General features: G+C 39.6%; 2 protein-coding genes across 6 annotated transcripts in view; both read right to left on the minus strand.

The window, feature by feature from the left end:
* The window catches only part of adsl (adenylosuccinate lyase), a 28892-nt gene extending 8484 nt beyond the window's left edge, over positions 1–20408 (minus strand). The window contains exons 1-12 of one of the 2 annotated variants that reach the window (XM_034143550.1): positions 20111–20401; positions 17202–17405; positions 15579–15623; positions 15273–15352; positions 14260–14431; positions 13649–13695; positions 13230–13320; positions 13032–13101; positions 11931–12078; positions 10818–10998; positions 10146–10322; positions 8690–8884 (exon numbers count right to left, since the gene is read on the minus strand). In XM_034143550.1, the coding sequence (XP_033999441.1) occupies positions 8798–8884; positions 10146–10322; positions 10818–10998; positions 11931–12078; positions 13032–13101; positions 13230–13320; positions 13649–13695; positions 14260–14431; positions 15273–15352; positions 15579–15623; positions 17202–17405; positions 20111–20254 (1446 nt within the window). In that variant the 5' untranslated portion in view covers positions 20255–20401 and the 3' untranslated portion in view covers positions 8690–8797. Of the gene's footprint in view, positions 1–8689; positions 8885–10145; positions 10323–10817; positions 10999–11930; positions 12079–13031; positions 13102–13229; positions 13321–13648; positions 13696–14259; positions 14432–15272; positions 15353–15578; positions 15624–17201; positions 17406–20110 lie in introns of those variants that run through there. The other variant, XM_034143551.1, reaches the window with a different exon arrangement.
* LOC117493127 (modulator of macroautophagy TMEM150B-like) lies at positions 17–7995 on the minus strand. 4 transcript variants are annotated; one of them, XM_034143552.1, is made up of 7 exons: positions 7933–7995; positions 7724–7811; positions 4127–4186; positions 3964–4031; positions 2951–3078; positions 2125–2302; positions 18–421 (listed from the first exon to the last, which is right to left on the minus strand). In XM_034143552.1, exons 2-7 carry the CDS (start codon positions 7786–7788, stop codon positions 201–203), a joined length of 720 nt encoding a protein of 239 aa, XP_033999443.1. In that variant the 5' UTR covers positions 7789–7811; positions 7933–7995; the 3' UTR covers positions 18–200. The 4 variants fall into 4 exon arrangements, with proteins under 4 accessions (XP_033999444.1, XP_033999443.1, XP_033999445.1 ...); XM_034143553.1 differs by lacking the exon at positions 7933–7995 and having other exon boundaries at positions 17–421; positions 7724–7902; XM_034143554.1 differs by lacking the exons at positions 7724–7811; positions 7933–7995 and adding an exon at positions 6016–6058.
* Positions 20409–20428: the final 20 nt, after the last annotated feature.

Genomic DNA, 20428 nt, shown 5'->3' on the forward strand with positions numbered 1-20428 from the left:
ATTTGTTCCGGCTGTGTATTTTCAGATTCTAGCGCACTCGAGCTGGTTTCTCCAAAATTACCTACCCCACCTTTAACTTCTTACGTTTATAGAAAAATATATTATATACGGTATGGTAATATCAGATACTCTATAAAGGAATGCAATGAATACATTATGACGGAAGATTGCTGTTTTTGAACCACATGCACTTATATACGTTATTGTACTCGTGTGTTTTCAGTTTGAAATGCATCTACATGTAAACTATTGACCACTACTGAGGAATCCCCAAGAGATGGTTTCTGTATAGTGAGGTGGTGGCAGTCGATGTGTCTGAACTCAGCTGCGAAAAGGCCGAACAGACCGAAGAACAGCATGACCAGAACCCACTCACACACCGCAGCCCCCGAGGGAGAGCCTGTGTGGTGGAGAACCACCACTGAAGAAGAGAGGAGTCAAGGAGCGTGACACTAAAGAAATGCAAGACGTAAAGAATTGAACAGTGAATTAAAGGTCCCCTATTATACTGTTTTTCATCAATATATTATAGGTCTCAGATATATACAGAACATGTCTCTGAAGTGTTTGGCTCCAAACACCAAACAGATCATTGCAGCATCCCATAATCCCCTCTGTTTCAGCCCTGTTTCAAAAGTGCTGATTCTCTGTCTGTTACTTCAGATGAAAATAAGGAGCCCCTCCCCATGCCCCTCTGAGAGATATTTGGTTAAAAAGAACACAATGGTGCTCTAGGAGGAGATTCAGGTGATAAGGTGGGGGGGGGGGGGGGGGGGTTACCTTGGTTGGTGATTGGCTAATGGTTACTCAAGCCAAAACATCGTTATGACATCATAAAGTGGCCAAAATCTGATCAGCTCATTTTCAGACAGGTTTTTATATAAATGGATCAGGACAAAAAGAGAGAGAATCTTTGTTCCTGAAACTTTCAGAATCTCTTTACACAGAGCGGACACATGTTGATGTAGAAAAGACATGAAGAAGAGGGGACACATGTTGAAGTAGAAGAGACATGAAGAAGAGGGGACACATGTTGAAGTAGAAGAGACATGAAGAAGAGGGTTTTGCATAATAGGTGACCTTTAAAACATGTAAAATGTGAATTTGCCACACAGGATCATTGACTAAATCTTCCTGTTTCTGAGCAGTGAGATCTAGTTCATGTTTGTGTTCTCAGCCTCTCTTCCTCTTGTGTCCGTTTCCTGTTCTGTTTTGTGGTTGTATTGGCGCCATCAATATGAAGGACCTTTTTAAAATAGAAACTGTACATGTCTCGCTTTATACAGCGCCATTCAACCTTAGTTAAATCTGTCCTGCAATCTGTCGAGCAAGTACAGTTTTTATTTTAAACAAATAAATACAGCTACTGTAACTTGAGAGTGACTTAGGTGTGGCAACGACATATATTGAAAACGTAAGCTTAAGATAAATGGATTAAATAGAAAAAACATAATTTATAAACAGTTAAAATAACCTAAAAAGTAATGGACACATTTTAAAAAAGGTAAGATAAATGGTTAAAATAGATCAAAGTAATTTATAAACACTTGAAATAGATAGCTAACATTAAAAGTTATGGATAAATGGTTCAATAATTAGCTTATAGTTAGAGAATTGTTATTTTATACCCTAAAGATATGTTGGTAAAGGTTGAAATAGATCGCCAAACGTAACAGATTTTGACGAAAAGTAAGCTCATTAATGTTAAATAGGTATAAATCAACACCTTTGGACTGACTGGGTAACGGATAAAAACTTTAAGCTCAACATAAATTAGATTTTATATTTACTGGATGTGTTTCAAATCCAGCACCAGACACTTTTTACGCTGCTATGGACAGTCTTGCACTAATGTACATTCTCAAAGATATTGAAGTGACTGTTATTTTTGTATATATTGAGTGCTGTGCTTTTATTTAGGTCTTAATGTGTGCATATGTATAAATGTGTCTGTTGATTGTGTAGATATAGGTATATACATATTTACATACATATTTTATATATATTTGTTTTTGTATTCGGGATTGTGGGAAACGCTATTTCGATCTCTCTGTCCGTACACACAAACTGAAATATTGACAATAAAGTTGACTTTGACTTGACTTTTACAGACAGGAAGGATACTCAGGACGACCAGCAGGGTGCAGAGGCTGCAGCAGGCGGCCCTGACCGGCCCGACCCAGCAGCGGTCCTGAGACGGACCGGCCCTGTAGGTCAGGAGCAGCTGCACCCAGAAGTAGGCCAGACCCACGAAGAAGGCCAGGAACGCTCCCAGCAGGTGAATGTTCATTACGACCGATTGCTGCGAGGCAAAGGCAGAGCGAGGAGAGACTTCAGTCAGCACAGAGGGATTATCAGGGCTTAGATTTCTTTTTTAACATGTATTTATTGATTTGTTACATTTATCACATTACACAAACACAAATAAATAATAATAAACAATACAATTAAATGTGTGCAGTTACTAGAAATCAGTTTAAAGTACAGACTAAGAATATAATTACATTTGCAAATTAACAAATTCAACAAAAATACAATAAAGCACATCCACAAACAGAGTACGGTTTACAATTCTCCAAATAGATTAACCATATTCAACATTTCCTCACAGTAGTTTAGTCTTTTCAGTTTAACCTTCCATAGCTTCTGCAATGTCCCCATTTTTTATCAATTCCAAAAACACTTCCCAAATGGTGTAAAATTCAGAAGCTTTCTTCCTTAGTATATATGTGAGTTTCTCAAGAGCCAGACTCCAAGTTCAATTGTTTAGCCAGTGGCCCAGGGAGGGGCAACCAACATGTTTCCAGCACAAAGCGATTGAGCGCCTGGCTTGTAGAGGGCAAAGGTTAACTATGTTTCTTTCCGTAACCGATAGCGAACAGTCTTCTGGATAAATGCTTAAAATAAAAGGGCTTAGATTTGATTATCATTTAGTTTTGTAAGTTATTACCTGGAAGTTGCCAATGATGGAGATGCCTCCAGAGGAGATGAATCCCAGAATAATGCCGGCTATGTTGGCCTTTCCATGATTACCAAAGTCCTTCACCTGCTGGAAACGGATGATGACGATCCACAGGGCTGAGAGACACAGAGAGAGGAGGGCAGAAGATGATGAAGAGGTGCAGGTGACATATTGGTGTAAGAAAAACATTGTCAACAAACACTGGTTTACATGTTGGGATAACAAAATAACCATTACCTCGAAAACCAAATAAAAGAACAGTTTAAACATTCAAACCAGTTCTACTGCAGGGTCAAGAAGACTAAAGTATATGATGAACAGAAATCTAGCAAATCAGAGGGTGCGTAAATATGATCACATCACGCCCATCCTTAAAGCACTACACTGGCTCCCCGTGGAACTGAGGATCGAATTCAAGGTCTCCGTCCTCACCCACCAGTGTATCCATGGAACTGCCCCTCCCTACCTCAAGGAACTCCTCAGCCCCCATACCTCCTTGCGGACCACCCGCTCCAGCAACTCCAACCTCCTCAAACCCCCCAGGACTTAGCTCCGTACTATGGGAGACCGGGCCTTCTGCTCGTCTGTGGAACGCTCTCCCCGACCACATGAGAGCACCACAGACCGTGGAAGCTTTTAAAAAAGGCCTCAAAACCCATCTCTTCAATAGAGCCTTTCCCTAGACCTTTTATCTATTACCACCCTTTTATTTTATTTTATTTTTATTGTTTGTTTGCATTGCTTTTTATTCATTCTACCGTGATGTGTACTGTTTTTATACTGTTCATGCTCACTGCTTGTAGCACTTCTGGATTTGAAGTCAAATGGGAAGTGCTTTATAAATTAAACCCATTATTATTATTATTATTATCAGTATTAAATAAAGGGAAAGCTCACTTTATAAAATCAAAAATAAAGTACACAATAAAAGTAGAAAAGATAAATAGCAGCATTAAAGCCTTATGCTAGTCCAGCAATGACATAATTGAATCCGTAATTACCTAGAACAGAGCAGATGTTGCACATCTGGGAGAAGAGACAGCTCTGAGGGTTGTACGATCCACACTCACTGACAGGATGTGAGAGAAAAGAAGCGTTATTATTCAACATTAACTCATACATTAGGATTCAGGATGACGCTTTACCTTAATTACTTTTACCGACCTGATGTAAGGGAATCCTTCTGTGAGGTTGACTGATCCATTTGATACAGAAACAGCAAACCTAGAGGGAACAAACACACATATTGGGTGTTAGAGAGGAGTATACATTTTACTTCATCATTTTATTTTGCTTGGATGGGAAAAAGAAATAGACTTTATATTTAGTTATTTGACTTTTAAGCAGAGAAAAAACAGACCAATGATGGCTCTACTTACAAAATCTGTCAGCTTTAGATTATTGTATGTGATATTATATGTATAAATAATGCTACCAAAGAAATATAAAAGTTTAAAAATGTGGAACATTGGTCTTCAACACAGGGCCCATAACCCCCAAGAGTGTCCTTGGAGTTACTGCCAGGGGGCCAAACCATTATTGTCTGTCTTAAAATTAAAATGTGTCTGACACACATTAGGGCAGGGGTGTCAAACTCAAGGCCCGGGGGCCAAATCCGGCCCGCGACTTCATTTCATGTGGCCCCACAAGAGCTTGCAAAGAATATAATATGTTTATTATACGGTTACATGCTACTTTACAGAAGCACGTTGCCCATAAACGACATGTCCCACAATGCATCTCAAATTTGACTTTTTCTCAGAATTTGACTTTTTTTTGTCCAAATATGCCTTTTTTCTTAGAATTAGCCTTTTTCTCATAAATAGATTTTTTTTTCAAAATGTCACTTCTCTTTTTCATCAATGTTTTTCCAGAATGTGGCTTTTCTTTTAAAATCATATTGTGACATTCTTACTGAAGAGACTTGCAATTATTTGCTCTAGACTTCTGCTTTCAGACGTAGTTAATTATGAAGTTATATTAATTAATGATATAGTCTTAAAGTTACAACCGGCCCTTTGAGTGCAACCATAATGCTGATGTGGCCCGTGATGAAATTGAGTTTGACACCCCTGCATTAGGGTATCGTGAATTCAACATAGTATCAATAATTGTGAATCACTACAACCACCAGAGGTCAATGAGTATAAAGTCATAAATATGCTAAATAAATATTACACCAAAGGGTCCAGTCGTATCGAGATAGCTGAGGAAAGACACACACACCCACAAATGTATATATATTTACAGTATTTCCATATTGTGTCTGCTGTAACACCTGTTCAGATTTACTAGTGATCAAGTGAGTCTAAGTCTAAGGTTGCGGTCGAATACTCCAAAAAAACAGCTCCTAAGTTCTAACCCTATCGTCTATTCCTTGACCTCGGAGTGAAACGTCACGGGGTTAAGGGATAGTGGATAGGAGAATTCAAAAGGATTTAGGAGAAGAGACTGCGGTACTTTAGAGAATCCGACTGGACTTTGACTATCCGACGTGTTTATGATGCGCCAGTGGAGGTCATAAATGTGCGCCTGCTGCTGTGGGGAAACTATGGAAACTACAGTTTTCTATACAGCGGACTACAACATGGATGTTTAATAAGAACGAGGGACTACTGTAAACTCATCTCGAGACTCTGCACCGTGCTCTGATGCTGTTGTTTTATGCTTTATGAACGGGGACAACAGAGAAACATATTCTTCATGACCAAAGTTGGAATTGAAATAAAAAAGGAAAGTGAAACTTATGCTCGTCACCCTCTCCCTCCGGTCCTCATTAATACAAATGATCCCAATACATATGATTGTATGAAAAGATCTTAAAATCAATACAAATGTATTTATTATAAACGTTAGTCCTTAACATCTATCACTGTGTATATCACCATTCAAACATCTTTTAAAAGTTGAACAAACCCCACACAGCTCAGTAAAGACTGTGAAATGTTGACTTTATTTGATCATTTCAGTAAAAACTAACGTTCATATTTCTCTTTTTGATTATAATACTGATGAATGTTCAAAACAAAGCACTTTGGCAACTTACCACATACGTTTTAAAATGCTTAATAAGCACCGTAACTTTCATGATATCATTTCTCGTTCATAATCGGTTGTTTCCGTGAACGGCCGACTGTTGTGTGACGGCAAATGCTGCGGCCGCAAGGCATTGTGGGGCAGCATTTTCTCCTCTCCTTTCGGTTAGGGAGGTCCAGTGGTTCCTAAGCTAAAGGAGGTTATAAAGGAAGTTTGAAACCTCCTTTCCTTTTAATTTAGAGAATTCGAACGGCACTTATCATGGCTGCCACTGAGGGACTTCCGGGTCATTTCACTCCGTTAGGAAGGTTCCTAAGCTAAATGGACTATTCGACCGCAACCTAAGTCTAAGTCTTAAAGTGAGCTATAAGCAAGGGTGTAACTTTGGTTTGAGAAGTGGGGGGGGGGACAAAACAGGGGGTCCTCCGCAATTAAATATTTTCTCAATTTAATTCCATTTCCTGCCTTTCTACAAATATATTAGGGACTATAGTGTTAACAAATCCAAGAAAAATGTGTAGTGTATATAATGAGTGTGCACACTTATCTAGTATCCTATCCATGTGAACCTGTTTTATTTGTGATTACCTGACATCCTCTAGGGGGGTCCGGGGGCATGCACCCCGGGAAGATTTGTTTCTTTAAATTGAAGTTGAATGCATCAATCTGGTGCACTTTGAGGGCAACATTAAGAGATTTATGGATACAGTTCTCAACACTCATATGAAACAGAACTGTATATATTTCAATAATCAAAAAGCCATTAGAATATGCTCACAAGCAATAACAAATCATTGATAAACTCCTCTCTCCTATCTTTATCTTACCTAGTCTGCATTTTTTCTTTTTATTTATGCATATTTGACTAATCACTCCCCTTTCAAACTGTGTTTTTTATGTTTGTACTGACCTATAGTACACATTGGAAGGATTTCTTAACTTATTTTATATACAACTATATATTACATAGATGGAAATATTTGTTTACATAGATGACCAAACCGTTTGAGACCCACTGAGATAACTAGACTAAAGTTTACAACCTAATCACTCAGACAGTCCTTTACCTCCCTGAGCTGACGTTATCTCTCAAAGTCCGACAGGAAAGAGCTCTCCCTCTCCTTATTGTTGAAACAGCTACTAATCTCCATTAGCTCCGAGCTAGCACCAAATGCTAACAACAACCCCCGTAACTCTCTATGTCTCTCTCTCTCTGTCTCTCTCTCTTTCTATCTCTCTCACAAGATGCGCTCATGCCACACACACACACAGACGCTCCTCCGTGACGATGACCGCTTGCGTAAAAAAAAAAATAATAATTAAAAAGTGGGGGGGACACAAATGGGATTTTGAAAAGTGGGGGGGACATGTCCCCCCTGTCCCCAGTGGAAATTACGCCCATGGCTATAAGTAATGTATAATTGGTAAAACTGCTACAAACTAAATAATGAATACAATTACTTAGCTATAATGCCAATGGAAACATGTCAATGTCAACAATGATAGACATCGTTGACATAATAAGCTTAAAGTAATGTTGAAACACAGTATACAGTAATAAAATGAACAGACTTTACATATTTAGCTAAAAGTAATGGCAATTTGATTTGAGTTCTCAAGAAAACAACACTTCCTCTGTAGATCAGTTTGGATAAATGAGATGTGATTATTAAATGAAACCTCAATGACAACAGCACTTATTAAATAAGGAAGCTGAATACTCACACAGTCCAGATGCCCAGAGTGCCAAAGACAGCCTGGCAGATGGGGAGCAACGCCCACAGCCACATGTTGGTGAGGTACACACCTCTGCCTTTACAAACACAGGAGGTCACAGGTGAAGCAAAACTCACATGGAGGATTTAAACTCAGGGAAGCGACAAACCTCACAAATAAAATACTTGTTCTTGTGTAGAGAAGCTGTGTGAACTCACTTGTCAAGGTGCAGCTCTCTGTTGAATCCTCACTCAAAGAGCTTCATTCCATCATTGCCATGTTTACCATAATGACACTAACAGATGATACACGCTGCTGTCCAGATGTTTCACACAGAGTGAATAAGCCATATAACATCACTATGATCACAATGCTTACCTATGTGGTTATTTCAAGAGTTAGGTGTGCAATCAAATGGTCACAGCCAAACCAAAATGTTGAGATTGTTCACTAAAAACCTCCCTTTATGCCCTGTATTGTGGTGCACTACACTGTGAGTTACGGTAAGTTATGGCTTCTTTTGTTTAGGGGCTGGGTTGAACTTTGAGCCTTTTAGGATTTACAACCTCTTGAACGAGTTCCTCCCAGATCTGACAGTGGGTTTCCTCAGTTTCACAGTTTACCTTTTCGGTAACTGAAAGCAAACCACAAAGTCTGAACACAAACCACACAGAGCAAAGAGTGAATGAAGCGCGTCCTCAGCAGCCTGCAGTCTCAGGGGGATCGTGATAAATGTTAAGTAAGGAAACAACGGATTAATAATTCACTAAAGTATTAACATTTATTTGTATGAAGCGGGAACTCATATGACCTTTGGTACCCCGTCAATAAAGATAAAATGTGGTCATAAACATAATTTATGACCACATTAATCACTGTTTGAGTTATTTTTTTAAATAAAAGCATATCTTTTTCACATTCTAGTCCATTTTTATTTAAAAACCGCAGGCAGAAATGAAAACAGTATGACAGAAATGTATTGTATTTTTTATTTGAGATTCAGCGTTCACTACCAACATGATGAGGACTAGTCTTTTGGCTTGTGTGTGCGCGTGTGTGTGTGTGCGTGTGTTTGTGTGCACATCAGAGCTCAAGCTCAATTTTGACATCCATTTTAGCCTTAAAAGGCTCCAGCAGGGGGCGCACTTCTTCAGACAGGAACCTGGTGACCTGGACGAGAAAACAGGGAAGAAATAAAGAAAGGAATAGATTATTTTACCAAATCATTGTCATATATTTTGTTAATGTTAAGCCTCAAACAGCTTCTGGGAAATATCTAGACAAGACAACTGATTCATTCAAGGTTCATTGTCATCACATATACAAAACTAGGGTGTAATTATGTAATGTATGAACTTAGATCGCAGGTTCCTCAACAGATAGACAAGATGACTGTCGTCTACTTTTGGTATTTCTCTTAAAGTGGACCTATCATGCTATATTTGAATAATATAGTGTAGGACCATACCTATAGAAGGCATATTTATACTTTTTTCTTTTCAAAATACCAAACAGATCATGCATTTTAGCCATGCCTCATTTTGCTCAATTTGACATTTTTTAGCTCTGTTTTTGCAAGGGCTGATTCTGTGAGAACAGCACCACCTACAGGCCTGGCATATGTACTACAGCGTCTCCAGCGCTTTCGAACGGCAATGGCCGTGGCTGTCTCCTCCTGATTGGTGGAGTTGGCCCAATAGCCGTAGCGCCACTGTCCTGACGTCAGGACAGTGTTCAAATCTGGATCAGTTTTTATCAGATCCGTTGCAGCCCCTTTTTTAGAGATTTGGGTATGGAGGAAAATAGAGAGGGTTGTGTTTTCTGACACTTGGTGAGTTCCCTGGAACACCGGGGACACATATTCATGTATAAAAGACGTACAAAAGTGCATTTTGCATGATAGGTCCCCTTTAAGAAAAACTCACTTATCCTATTTCTTGGAAAAACTGTGAAAAAATAAGACTGTATTCCTGGTAAAAACAGTTGTAATAATTAAACTAATTACCAGGAATCAAGTTACAAGATGATAATGTCATATAATTTAATGGAAGGATCTTTTAAACTAAATAACTGGAACGGAAAACTCTTGATTTTTGGATTTGGATTTTTCATAGGTTTTTTTTGACCGCCCTGTAACCATATCATTTCTTAAAATCAAATTATAATACCATTAATAATAATGTATTTTGTAAGCGCTTCTACAGGTGCTCAAAGTCGCTTTACAGAGGAAGTAAAAAAGGACAACAAATAAAAATAATAAAAGTCACATTAAAATCGAGCAATAAAACAACAATCACACATTAAAAGAAGTTTGAAGAGGTGAGTTTTTGTACGTTTTTTGAAGGTGGTGAGGTCATTAATACAGAGATATTCAACATAACCAATGCTGAGAGCTCTTAAATAAAGACAGGGGGGGCTGTCAGTGTTCTACCTGCTGGGGGGCGCGTCCGATGAAGGTCTTGGGGTCCAGGACTGAGTCCAGGTTCCCGAGGATGGGGGCGAAGTAAGGGTCTTTCTGGACTCTGGCCAGCAGGTCGTTGTCCCCCCCCTCCTGTTTGACCACAGCCGCCGCCTCCTGGGACAGCACACGGATCTTCTCGTGGCAATCCTGAAGGAGGACAGAGTTTTATTTTAAGTTTAGTAACGTCAACTTTTGTCCACACATATCCAATCCATCTGTTGAACCTTTTGCCTTTGTATTAAAAGTGAAAATCATGAAAATAATACAAATTGGTAGTGATGACCTGGACTGAAATTGGTCAAAACAATTAACACAGGCCACAAGACTGTTAAACACCGGAACTTTTGAAAGAACATCCATAACATTCATCTGTCTGCAACTTATATATATCAATATTCCAATTACTGTATATAGACTATTCTGCACAATTTCTATTCTACTCTATTTTATTTTATTTACTTGCACTATTATCGGTGTTATTGTTGTTGCACTGTTGGAGGAGCCTGGGACCTAAGATGTTAATTGTCATAACTACACTGTAGCTATGCACACATGACAATAAAGCCTTGAACTTAGTGAAAGTGGAAACTAATATGAATATATACTTTATGGCAGCTTTCGAACATGAATGAAGTGCAGCACCTGTCTGTTTCCTCCGGCCTTCACCATGGCCATGATGATGTTCTCTGTGGCCATGAAGGGCAGCTCGTGGCGGATGTGCCTCTCGATGACTTTGGGGTAGACCACCAGCCCCTCTGTGATGTTCTGCAGAGTGCTGAGGATGATGTCCGCCGTCAGGAAGGACTCGGGCAGGGAGATCCTCCTGCAAGAGCAAGAAGGAAACTGTTAGAAAAATATCACTGGTCACCGGCTTGAGCTTCAATCTCAGGATCCATGTATTTCTGATCCTCTCCAGAATGGAAGTAGTCATCACATACAGAGCATCAACTAGTTCCTGAGCAGTGTCCTTCACATGCTGATATCCAAGAGAGGGAGTTACACAGTCACAAGATGGAGGAATAGAAAGCAGTATTCAATGTTTAGTTCAGATTAGCTCCACGTCAGAAATGATCATGCTTGTCATATGTCTATCTCCATAGAGGCTGAATCATCATGTTAATCACATAGCTATCGTATGCCTAAAACAGTCCTGATGCTCTTCTAGGTCAAATGTTCGATAAATAACGTGCAATTACGTAACTACCACTACGGTTTTTGCACTACTAAATGCTAAATACTGTTAATATTTACATTAATTGTGTGTATATGTATATATATATATATATATATATATATATATATATATATATATATATATATATATATATATATATATATATATATTATTATGCTGCTGTGTTTATTGTAAAAAAATGGTAACTGGCACAACAATTTCCTTCGGGATGAATAAAGTCCCATCTTATTTTATCTTAATCATACATCCTCTCATGTACGCAGTTACAGTTGGGCGTTTGTTATCATGTGCTACTCTGATATTAGAAGAGTACATTCAGTATTTTCCCAACAGAAACATTGGTTTATAAGAAGAGGAAGCAACAGAGAAAACCCCTTCAGCTGAGTCAGTTGTCTGTGTGTGTCTGTGTCTGTGTCTGTGTGTGTGTGTGTGTGTGTGTGTGTGTGTGTGTGTGTGTGTGTCTGTGTGTCTGTGTGTCTGTGTGTCTGTGTGTCTGTGTGTCTGTGTGTCTGTGTGTGTGTGTGTGTGTGTGTGTCTGTGTGTGTGTGTGTGGCGGGGACCTGTTGGCGCTATCGTCCAGCGTCCTCTCCAGCCACTGGACGGAGGCAGTCTGCAGCGGGTCGGACAGCAGCGCCACCAGGTGCCGGGCGAGGCTGCAGCAACGCTCCGCACGCATCGGGTTCCTCTTGTAGGGCATAGCACTGGAGCCTGGGGAGGAAGGAAGACAATGTGATGTTGATAAAGGCTGTACTGATACCGGCATAGAGTGGTGCCGTGACGAATCCTTAAACCCGGAAGTGAGTTAGCATTTTACCACATCCGGTTCCCTCGTCTCAGAGTCAACGGGTTTTTTGAACATATTTTAGGAAAATAGCTGGAAATAAGGTCTGTGGTTGACACAAAGTCAAGAGACGGATCACGTTTTGTTCTACGACATTAAATACATCAGCAGTGACCCCACTGGTGATTTCTGAAGAGTTGACGTGTCGATGGAAAAACGATGATTGTTAACATGTGGCTGAATAGGACTACAGAAGTTGTCGAGGACATTGTACGTCATTCCACCTAACACGTAAACACTCCCGCTAAGTTTGTTTGCCCTGTTCTGCTTGAAAGCAAGTACCTGCCTCCTGCAAACTGTTCAAACAAACGCTTCAACTTTTTGAATATGGATCTTAAGTTGGCGTGACGTTGAAGTCGTGCTGCTGTACTCGGCTGTAGTTCCTTTATATAGCATAACGTTAGCATTTTGCTTCTGGTGATTAGATTTATGATTCGAAAATGATAAAAGTAGGAGACATGTGGAGATTATCCGGCTGAACAAAACGTGCATTTATCAAAACAGGTTCCTTTTCCACAGAACTTATTTTTTACAATATTCCAAAATCCAATGGAGAAATCCTGTTGCTTTTTTGTCGAGGGAACCCTTGCGCAGCTTACTTCCAGGTCGGCCTACAAAAATACGTCATCCCTGCACCACTCTATTACAGGATAATATAAGATAAGATGATAAGAAGTATTTTATTGATCCCAATTTGGGAAATGTTTGCATTGCAGCAGCATAAAAAGACAAGGCATTGTACATTAGAGAACTTAAAAGACTTCAAAATGCAAACATCTCAAATAGAAATTAAATGTGTGTAATATGTGCGTAAATGTACCAATCTGATCTTTCTCAAACGGCTCCTCGATCTCCTTCAGGTTGGCGAGCAGGCGGATGTCTGTACAGATCTGCAGAGGACAGAGGGATTAGAATTAAGCATCAATTTAAAGTCGTCAGGTACAAAAACAAATAGATGTCCTTCAGACTCCACTAGATGGCGATGTTTCTCCATGCGTCTCCTCCTCCTGCAGCTCACCTTGTGCACAGAGGCTCCCATGCTGGCCAGGCTGGAGACACAGTCCACGTCCACCTTCCGGCTGTACGTCTGTCCGGTCACCAGGTAGGCTCTGTGGGCGAGGGGAACAACATCAACGGGGTAATAGCAGAGCAAGTCTCTATATACCACCCTTAAAAAATACATGAATACAAGTTACAGTGCAGTTTAAGATGTGAATAGTTCAAATAGTTCAAAAAGAAAAGTCTTCAGCCTGGATTTAAAAGTAGTCAGAGTTGCAGCGGACCTGCCGGTTTCTAGGAGTTTGTTCCAGATATTTGGAGCATAATAACACAACATAAGCTTGTCTGTTTGTCATGTGTTACACATCACATTCCTTCCAGTGATTCTACTGATTATTATTAGGGGCAGGGATCGAAAATCTGTCCGACAGAACTTACTTTTTGAAGCCAGCCATCTCTGTCACCATTCTGTCAAGATCTTCCACCTGATGGAGGAACATAATGACAGGTGGAAATTGTCAAACTTGTAAACTATGATTTGTATATACATATCTCTTCCTATGTTACTTTGAATTTGGGACAACTTTTTGTTCTTATGGATTGTTGGTTCACAGTAGATGCACGTGAGAAAAAAAACTGTTTTTCTTCAAGAATTCAAAACAAACCGGGGTGAGAATTTACCAGCGTCCTGTTGATTGTGTGTATAAGTGTCATCATGGTATTAAGTGCTCCAGAGAGTGTTTATAAGTGTTTCTCTTCAGTCCTTCAGTGTGCCATATACCTTCTTTATGCCACTTACCCAATTATGTTTAACTTTACAGAAGTCTAATCGAGTTCAAAATGAAGATTTTCAAGATCGGTGTGAATCAAGCAAGGCTGAAACCCATCGCAGATGTTGTGAAGGGATGAACGTTTTTTTAACCACAATTTGCATAGCAGTGTAAACCAGGCTGGCGATCTGTGATATCTGCAATTTGTGAAGTCTGTGATACCATATATTAGGATGCTCTCTAACACCACAAACAAATATGAACTTAGTGTGTTTTGACCTTGTCATGTTCCCCCTGAAAGAGCTGCAGGAAGCTGGCCTGGGTGCCGGTGGTGCCCTTCACGCCTCTGAAGCGCAGATCATCCCGAGCTCTCTGCAGGTTCCTCATGTCCATCGCCAGGTCCTGAAGCCAGAGACACGCTCGCTTCCCCACCGTGGTCAACTGGGCCGGCCTGAGGGCAGAGCAGAGTTCATACAATAAATAAAGTAATACATAATAATATTTAGTAAATAACAACAGACGAAACTGCGATAACGGGCTCCTTTCAACATTTCAAATAACTAGTCCGATAAACCCTCTTGATTATCTGCAGTTGAAACAACACTAAAGCATTCATTTTCAGACCAATTAAATCATATTTACAACAATTGTATGCCTTATTTTAAACATAAAAATACTTTTCAATCATTTAAAAATCAAAGGAAAAAAAACCCAATATGTTACAACACACTTCAGATCCCATCAATGTCAGATAAAAATTCCGATAAATCCTGAAGTCAAATGTAAAACCTTTTAAGACCTTTTTTAAGACCCTTTCCATACATTTTAAGACCTCATCGCCACTTGGAGTTTTAACCGGTTACATTGGCGACACACTTTACCTCACATTGACTATATACAGTATTGATTGTCCTTCCTCCTTATCTTCCAACCATTTGGACGCAGACTTGCATTTCCCCATAACGATGTTGTTTAACAACCGGCGTAAACGGACCTTTGCGCGCTATCAAGCAGTGAGCGTGCGATGTCCTGTTCAGATGACGTCAAACCCAACGGGATGCCATAAATAAACTACACAGAATCACACTACACACCTACGCAATGATTACATTCAGGCAGACTGTAGAATACAACCTCTTTGGACAATTTATATACTTATTGAAAACAAGCTACAAAATGTAATACCTTGGAAAATGCCGTTTAATACTTTTTAATAACCTTAATTTTCGCTAAATTACTTTTTAAGACCCCGCGGACCCCCTGTGGTGAGATGCAGCAGTATTCAGACTCACTGGTAGTGTGTGAAGCCGAGCGTGGGGAGGTCAGCGTATTTCTCCGCAAACTTTGACAGTCTGTCGATGACTCTGGCCAGCTGTAGCAGAGAAAACAAGTGCTGCTGAGTTATTGCATAATACACTCTATATAACCTTGCATGTTTAGCTTCTTTATGAATGTATGTGTGAGAAAGAACTGAGAAAGAACAACTGCAGTGATTATTTCTACTTTGTTGACTTGTTAGTGAACAGCTGAGACCTGCAAAGACAGATGTAACAACGATGCATAACTGTGCGTGTTCCTGGCAAACAGCTGAGCCTCACCTTAGGCAAGAGGATGTCAAATCCGTCACGCAGCATAATCAGGTCCTGAGGGGGAGAAACAAAAACACTTTAAAGGAAAGCACTACACGTGACCTACCTAATGCAATATTATGTAATGCAGATGGCATTTGTTGGAAATAGTGACCCTTTAAAGATGTTTTATTATTACAAGACATGTGGGAGAGATAATATGAGATTACATTTTTAGTACTTATTTTTTTATTTCAGCTTGAGCAACTTAAAGAGGCCCCATTATGATGTTTGGGGTGTTCCCTCTCCTGTAGTGTGTTATAAAGATAATCACTAAATAACACTCGCGCTACTATTGGCTAGCGCTCCAACACATTGTGCGTGCGCTAAGAGGCGGGCCATCTCTAAGCGGTTGACCAATCACAACAGAGCCGGCCAGCTAACCAATCAGAGCAGACTGGGCTCTGGTTTCAGACAGAGGGTGAAAAGAGGTGCTGCAGCACAGGCAGTATGAGACAAATAAAGAGCTTTTTGAACATTAAAGCATGGAGACATGTCACAGTAGAGCAGGGGTCGGCAACCTTTTTGATATGAAGTGCCATTAAAAAAAAAGAATTGTATCAGCGTGCCGACGATCGTGAATTATCAACGGGGGGGCGGGGGAGCCTCGCTGTGGGGAAGCAGTGTGTGGACCTGTCAGCGCAACTTACATGATGCCGAATTTAACAAACAAATTGAAATAATTGGTTTAAACGGCATAATAATAATGACGACCGTCCGTTCTGTGATTCCCCAGAACACACAGATGGCCAGTCCGCCCCTGTGTAGCATGTTATTTCGATGAGAGATGAGCAGATCGCCACTGGGCTTTCAACTAAAGACACAGCCACGCAAAAACTGCGGCATTTGTTCAGCTCCTTATGGGTACTGCCATTTGTGAAGTGCTTTCCTCTGTGGTGAAACGATCAGCCCTGCACCACGGAGGAAAGCGGCAGAAAGTCGCCTGGAGTTAAAGAGAGCGGGGCTGCGTTGCGTGCATGGCTTCCTTCTGCAGGTAACGGGGAGAAGCGCTCTGGCGGCGATCTCGTTCAGGATCCGAAAATACAATTTAAATATTTTGCACACTTATTCCACTTATTCCTAGTGGTTACGGTGCCAGGGTTGCCGACCCCTGCAGTAGAGGAACCAAATACAAATATGAACCTGAAAATGAGCAGAATATGTCCCCTTTAATTTCCTATCTCCCTTTTGTCAATAGTGTTTTATTCAAATTCAAGCCTCCAAATATTTGGTAAAAGCATAAAACTCCCTTATCTCTGTTTCCTGTTTGTCATTTTATCAAACACTCAGTCCCAGGCCTTTATTTTATTCTTTATATGTGGTCAGAAAGTTCCTTAATTTATCATGTCATGTATTTTGGTTTATTTTTGTCATTGCTATTACTGTAATGGTCTTTTTATGTTATTATCATTATTGTTTTGTCATCTTTTTCGTATTTATTTTTTATATAGCACCTGCATTTGTACTCTGTATTTTCTCCTGTTATTGTGTTATGTGTGGGAAAAAACAATCAATAAAGTGTTAAAAAAAGGAAAAAAAAGTTAAAAATATGAGATTATTGATTAGAAAGTGTGCGATGTACGGAATAATTACAGTGTTGTCTCCCACGTAGCAGGAGGTGGCTCCCAGGTGGATGATGGGAGCGGCGGTGGGGCAGCAGTGAGCGAAGGTGTGGACGTGAGCCATGACGTCGTGTCGGAGTTTACGTTCCTCCTCGGCCGCCATGGCGAAGTCGATGTCCTTTTCGTGGCTCTCCATCTCCACAATCTGGGCGTCGGTGATGGGCAGACCCAACGCCTGAGGAGGAGGAGGAGAGTGATGAAGAATAAGATAAGATAAGACTTTATTTATCCCGAAGGAAATTGTTGTGCCAGACTTATAAAAATACAATAACCACAGCAGCATAATAGTAAAACTGAACACTAACAGTGCAGTAAAAAGAGCAATTAAATATCTACAGGAAACATAAAACATAGACGGTCACATAATTAATGTAAATATTACCAGTATTTAGTAGTGCAAAAAACCGTAGTGGCAGTGGAAGAATTAAGAGGTTGCTGATAGAGATGTACAGTAAATGTTATTAGAGCATGGATTTTATTATGATTTGATATCCTTGTTCTATTAAAATAATCACGTCACTTTGGGATGATTGAACAGATGATGACTTATCCTTCTGTCCTCTCTACAGTGTCGACAGGCATGTGCTCTCCTCGTGAGATCCTGATTAGATTAAAGTGTCTCTATCGGGATAAAGCAGTCATGTGATGGGACTACAGAATTGACAAATAGAGCCTGAGACCCAGTCCTTGATGAAGGCTTTCTGCAGATGTAAGAGTTTAAAGACCACATAGAATATTATTTAATAAGCATTTGTATTTTGCACACATACTGGAAGAAATATGAAGAGAAAATGGTGGCCTACACATCCAAATAAGCCAGAGAACTACTTTAGGAAAATGTATTTATTGACATGTTTAAAAAAGAATACAAAAGTAATAGTTAGTTATGAGGTTGTTATCCAGCTAAATGTTAAATCTAAACATTATGGGTTGATTTACAAAAGCTTTGAAGGCGGGGTTTGTGCAGGTTTTTAAAAAGTTAAATGTTTGTAATACCACATAGAATGGCATTTAATAACCATTTCTATGTTACACTCAAGCCTTTGAAGTATGAACAAAAACGAGAAGCCTATGAATTAAAGTTACCCCTAAAATTACTTTAAGTTCATGAATTTATTAACATGTTTAAATAATACAATAATCATAAATAACAAGTCTAAATCTAGCTAAAAGTAAACACTAAATGTTAAGGAGCTGGAAGTGAACGCTTCATGAATTAGCTTTAAAGAAATTCTGATAACCCCTATGATTATCTGCAGATAACAGAACAGAAGAGCATTACATTATATGGCTAATGAAAAGCATATTTAAGGCTATCGAGACATTTTTAGGCCTTCATTTTAGGCACTTTAATGTAAGACTGTGAGGGACTTTAAAGGAGGGCTAAAGCTTAAAGGTCAAAGATCAGTCTGTTAGAAAGTCTATAAATAGTGACTGAATAAAGGAAGAAATATTAAAAACATTAGGCTGGTAACACGCAGCCTCTCAGGGTTGTTCTGGATCCTGTTACTGGGACATTCTCTGTGTGCTATTTTCACACACACAGGCCTCGTATCTCTGCAGCAAGCTAACATAACATCCCAAATGTAGAAAGAATGGACTCTGATCAGCTGGGATTAGTGTGTGGACATGTGAGGGGATGCATGTGAGAGAGGGTCTGTCTCCAGTTAACCCCCTCCTACTCCTGTCTGCTTTAATATAGCTAATGCAGAACTCACTTTAAGTAATTATAAGATTTGCAGAATTAGGATTTGAGTGTTTTTGATGCCAAGAGAGGAATATTAAGCACATGTCTGCATGTGATGAGCCTTGATGCCTGTGTGCTAAACATGAGCTGATGGACCTTAGAGAGATCACGTGACTGTTTCGTCTGCAAGCTAAATGTCAACATGTTCCAGAGGGTGCTTCTTTTTTTTTTAATAACCTATGACGGCATGATTGCAGGCTGTGATACCAAACATTGCTCAATCCCACATTTTCATTAGTTTGAATTGTGATAAAGACCACACGTTTCCAAATGAAATTAAAATATGTAAGGTATTTGGGGAACTGTTAATGCACACATAGGATTTCTTCCATTTGATGGAGCATGTATATAAACTGATACAGAGGCTATTCATGTGTGATACTGTCGGACAGTGAAGGTTAAGAAGATGTAAAGAAGCTACTTAAGTGGACCAATGTATAAATCTGTATATTGCATCAGTGCCAAAAAAAATCAACCAGAAAAATTGTTAAGGCTTGTTGCAGTGATGCTGGTGGATTTTTGCCAACATTTGCTGTCAATGGTTATCAGAGTAAAGAACGCAAACATGATATTTGGTGTAAAACAGAAATGAAGTTCAATATAACCTTTGTTTTCTTACTAGACTCCATCTTTATGAATAGTCCAGTAGTACTTGGTATACTAAAATACAAATGTACACGTTTTTAGTTGTATATACCTCATTTTCCTCTATAACTAGAAGTTAAAACGTATGATTAAATAAGTAAATGTTCATTGTGTTTGTAAGTGAGGTTACAATCTAAATGTATTCATGGTTTCTGAGAGTTGTATAACTTTTGAACTTGAACAATAACATGAATTCTGATAAACTGTTGTATTTGTTGCCCTTATAGATTGTCTTGATACTTTATATTATGTGTTTAGTTCCCAGTTGTATGGTACAAGGAGCAGAGATAGCTCTTATAGTGACATGCATCATGCAGAAACTTCCCAAAGGCTGTCCCTCCTTAAAACTATATATAGAGCAGGGAACTTGATAGTGCTCTCTAAAGGTCGCAAACTTTAGTTCACTTACAAAGCATGACATATTGTGCATATAAACAAGAAAGGGCACAAGCTAGCTTTGTTATTTTTGCAGCTTCAATGTGTCAAACCTTCTCAGCCTTGGCCAGGTAGATCCACAGCTTCCTCCAGGTGGTGAATTTCTTCCTGTCACTGAAGTTGTAGGCCATTTCCTTGCTAGCATACCTGGACACCAGTGGTGAACGGTACTTCATGAACTCGTCGGCTGCCTCCATGTTTGTTAGACGGGGTTTAGTCTGCTAAAACACTAAAGTCTGCTCTGCACCTTCACACACACACACACTAGCTTCCAAAGTAGCCGACTGCAGATTGTAGCATCACATGGAGAGAGGTTTGCGACAGTACACGACGACGTACGCCGTGAGGTCAGCGTTCGACACTTTCTATCG

Source organism: Trematomus bernacchii, unplaced genomic scaffold, assembly GCF_902827165.1.
Source record: "Trematomus bernacchii unplaced genomic scaffold, fTreBer1.1, whole genome shotgun sequence".
In the NCBI taxonomy this organism is placed as follows: domain Eukaryota; kingdom Metazoa; phylum Chordata; class Actinopteri; order Perciformes; family Nototheniidae; genus Trematomus; species Trematomus bernacchii.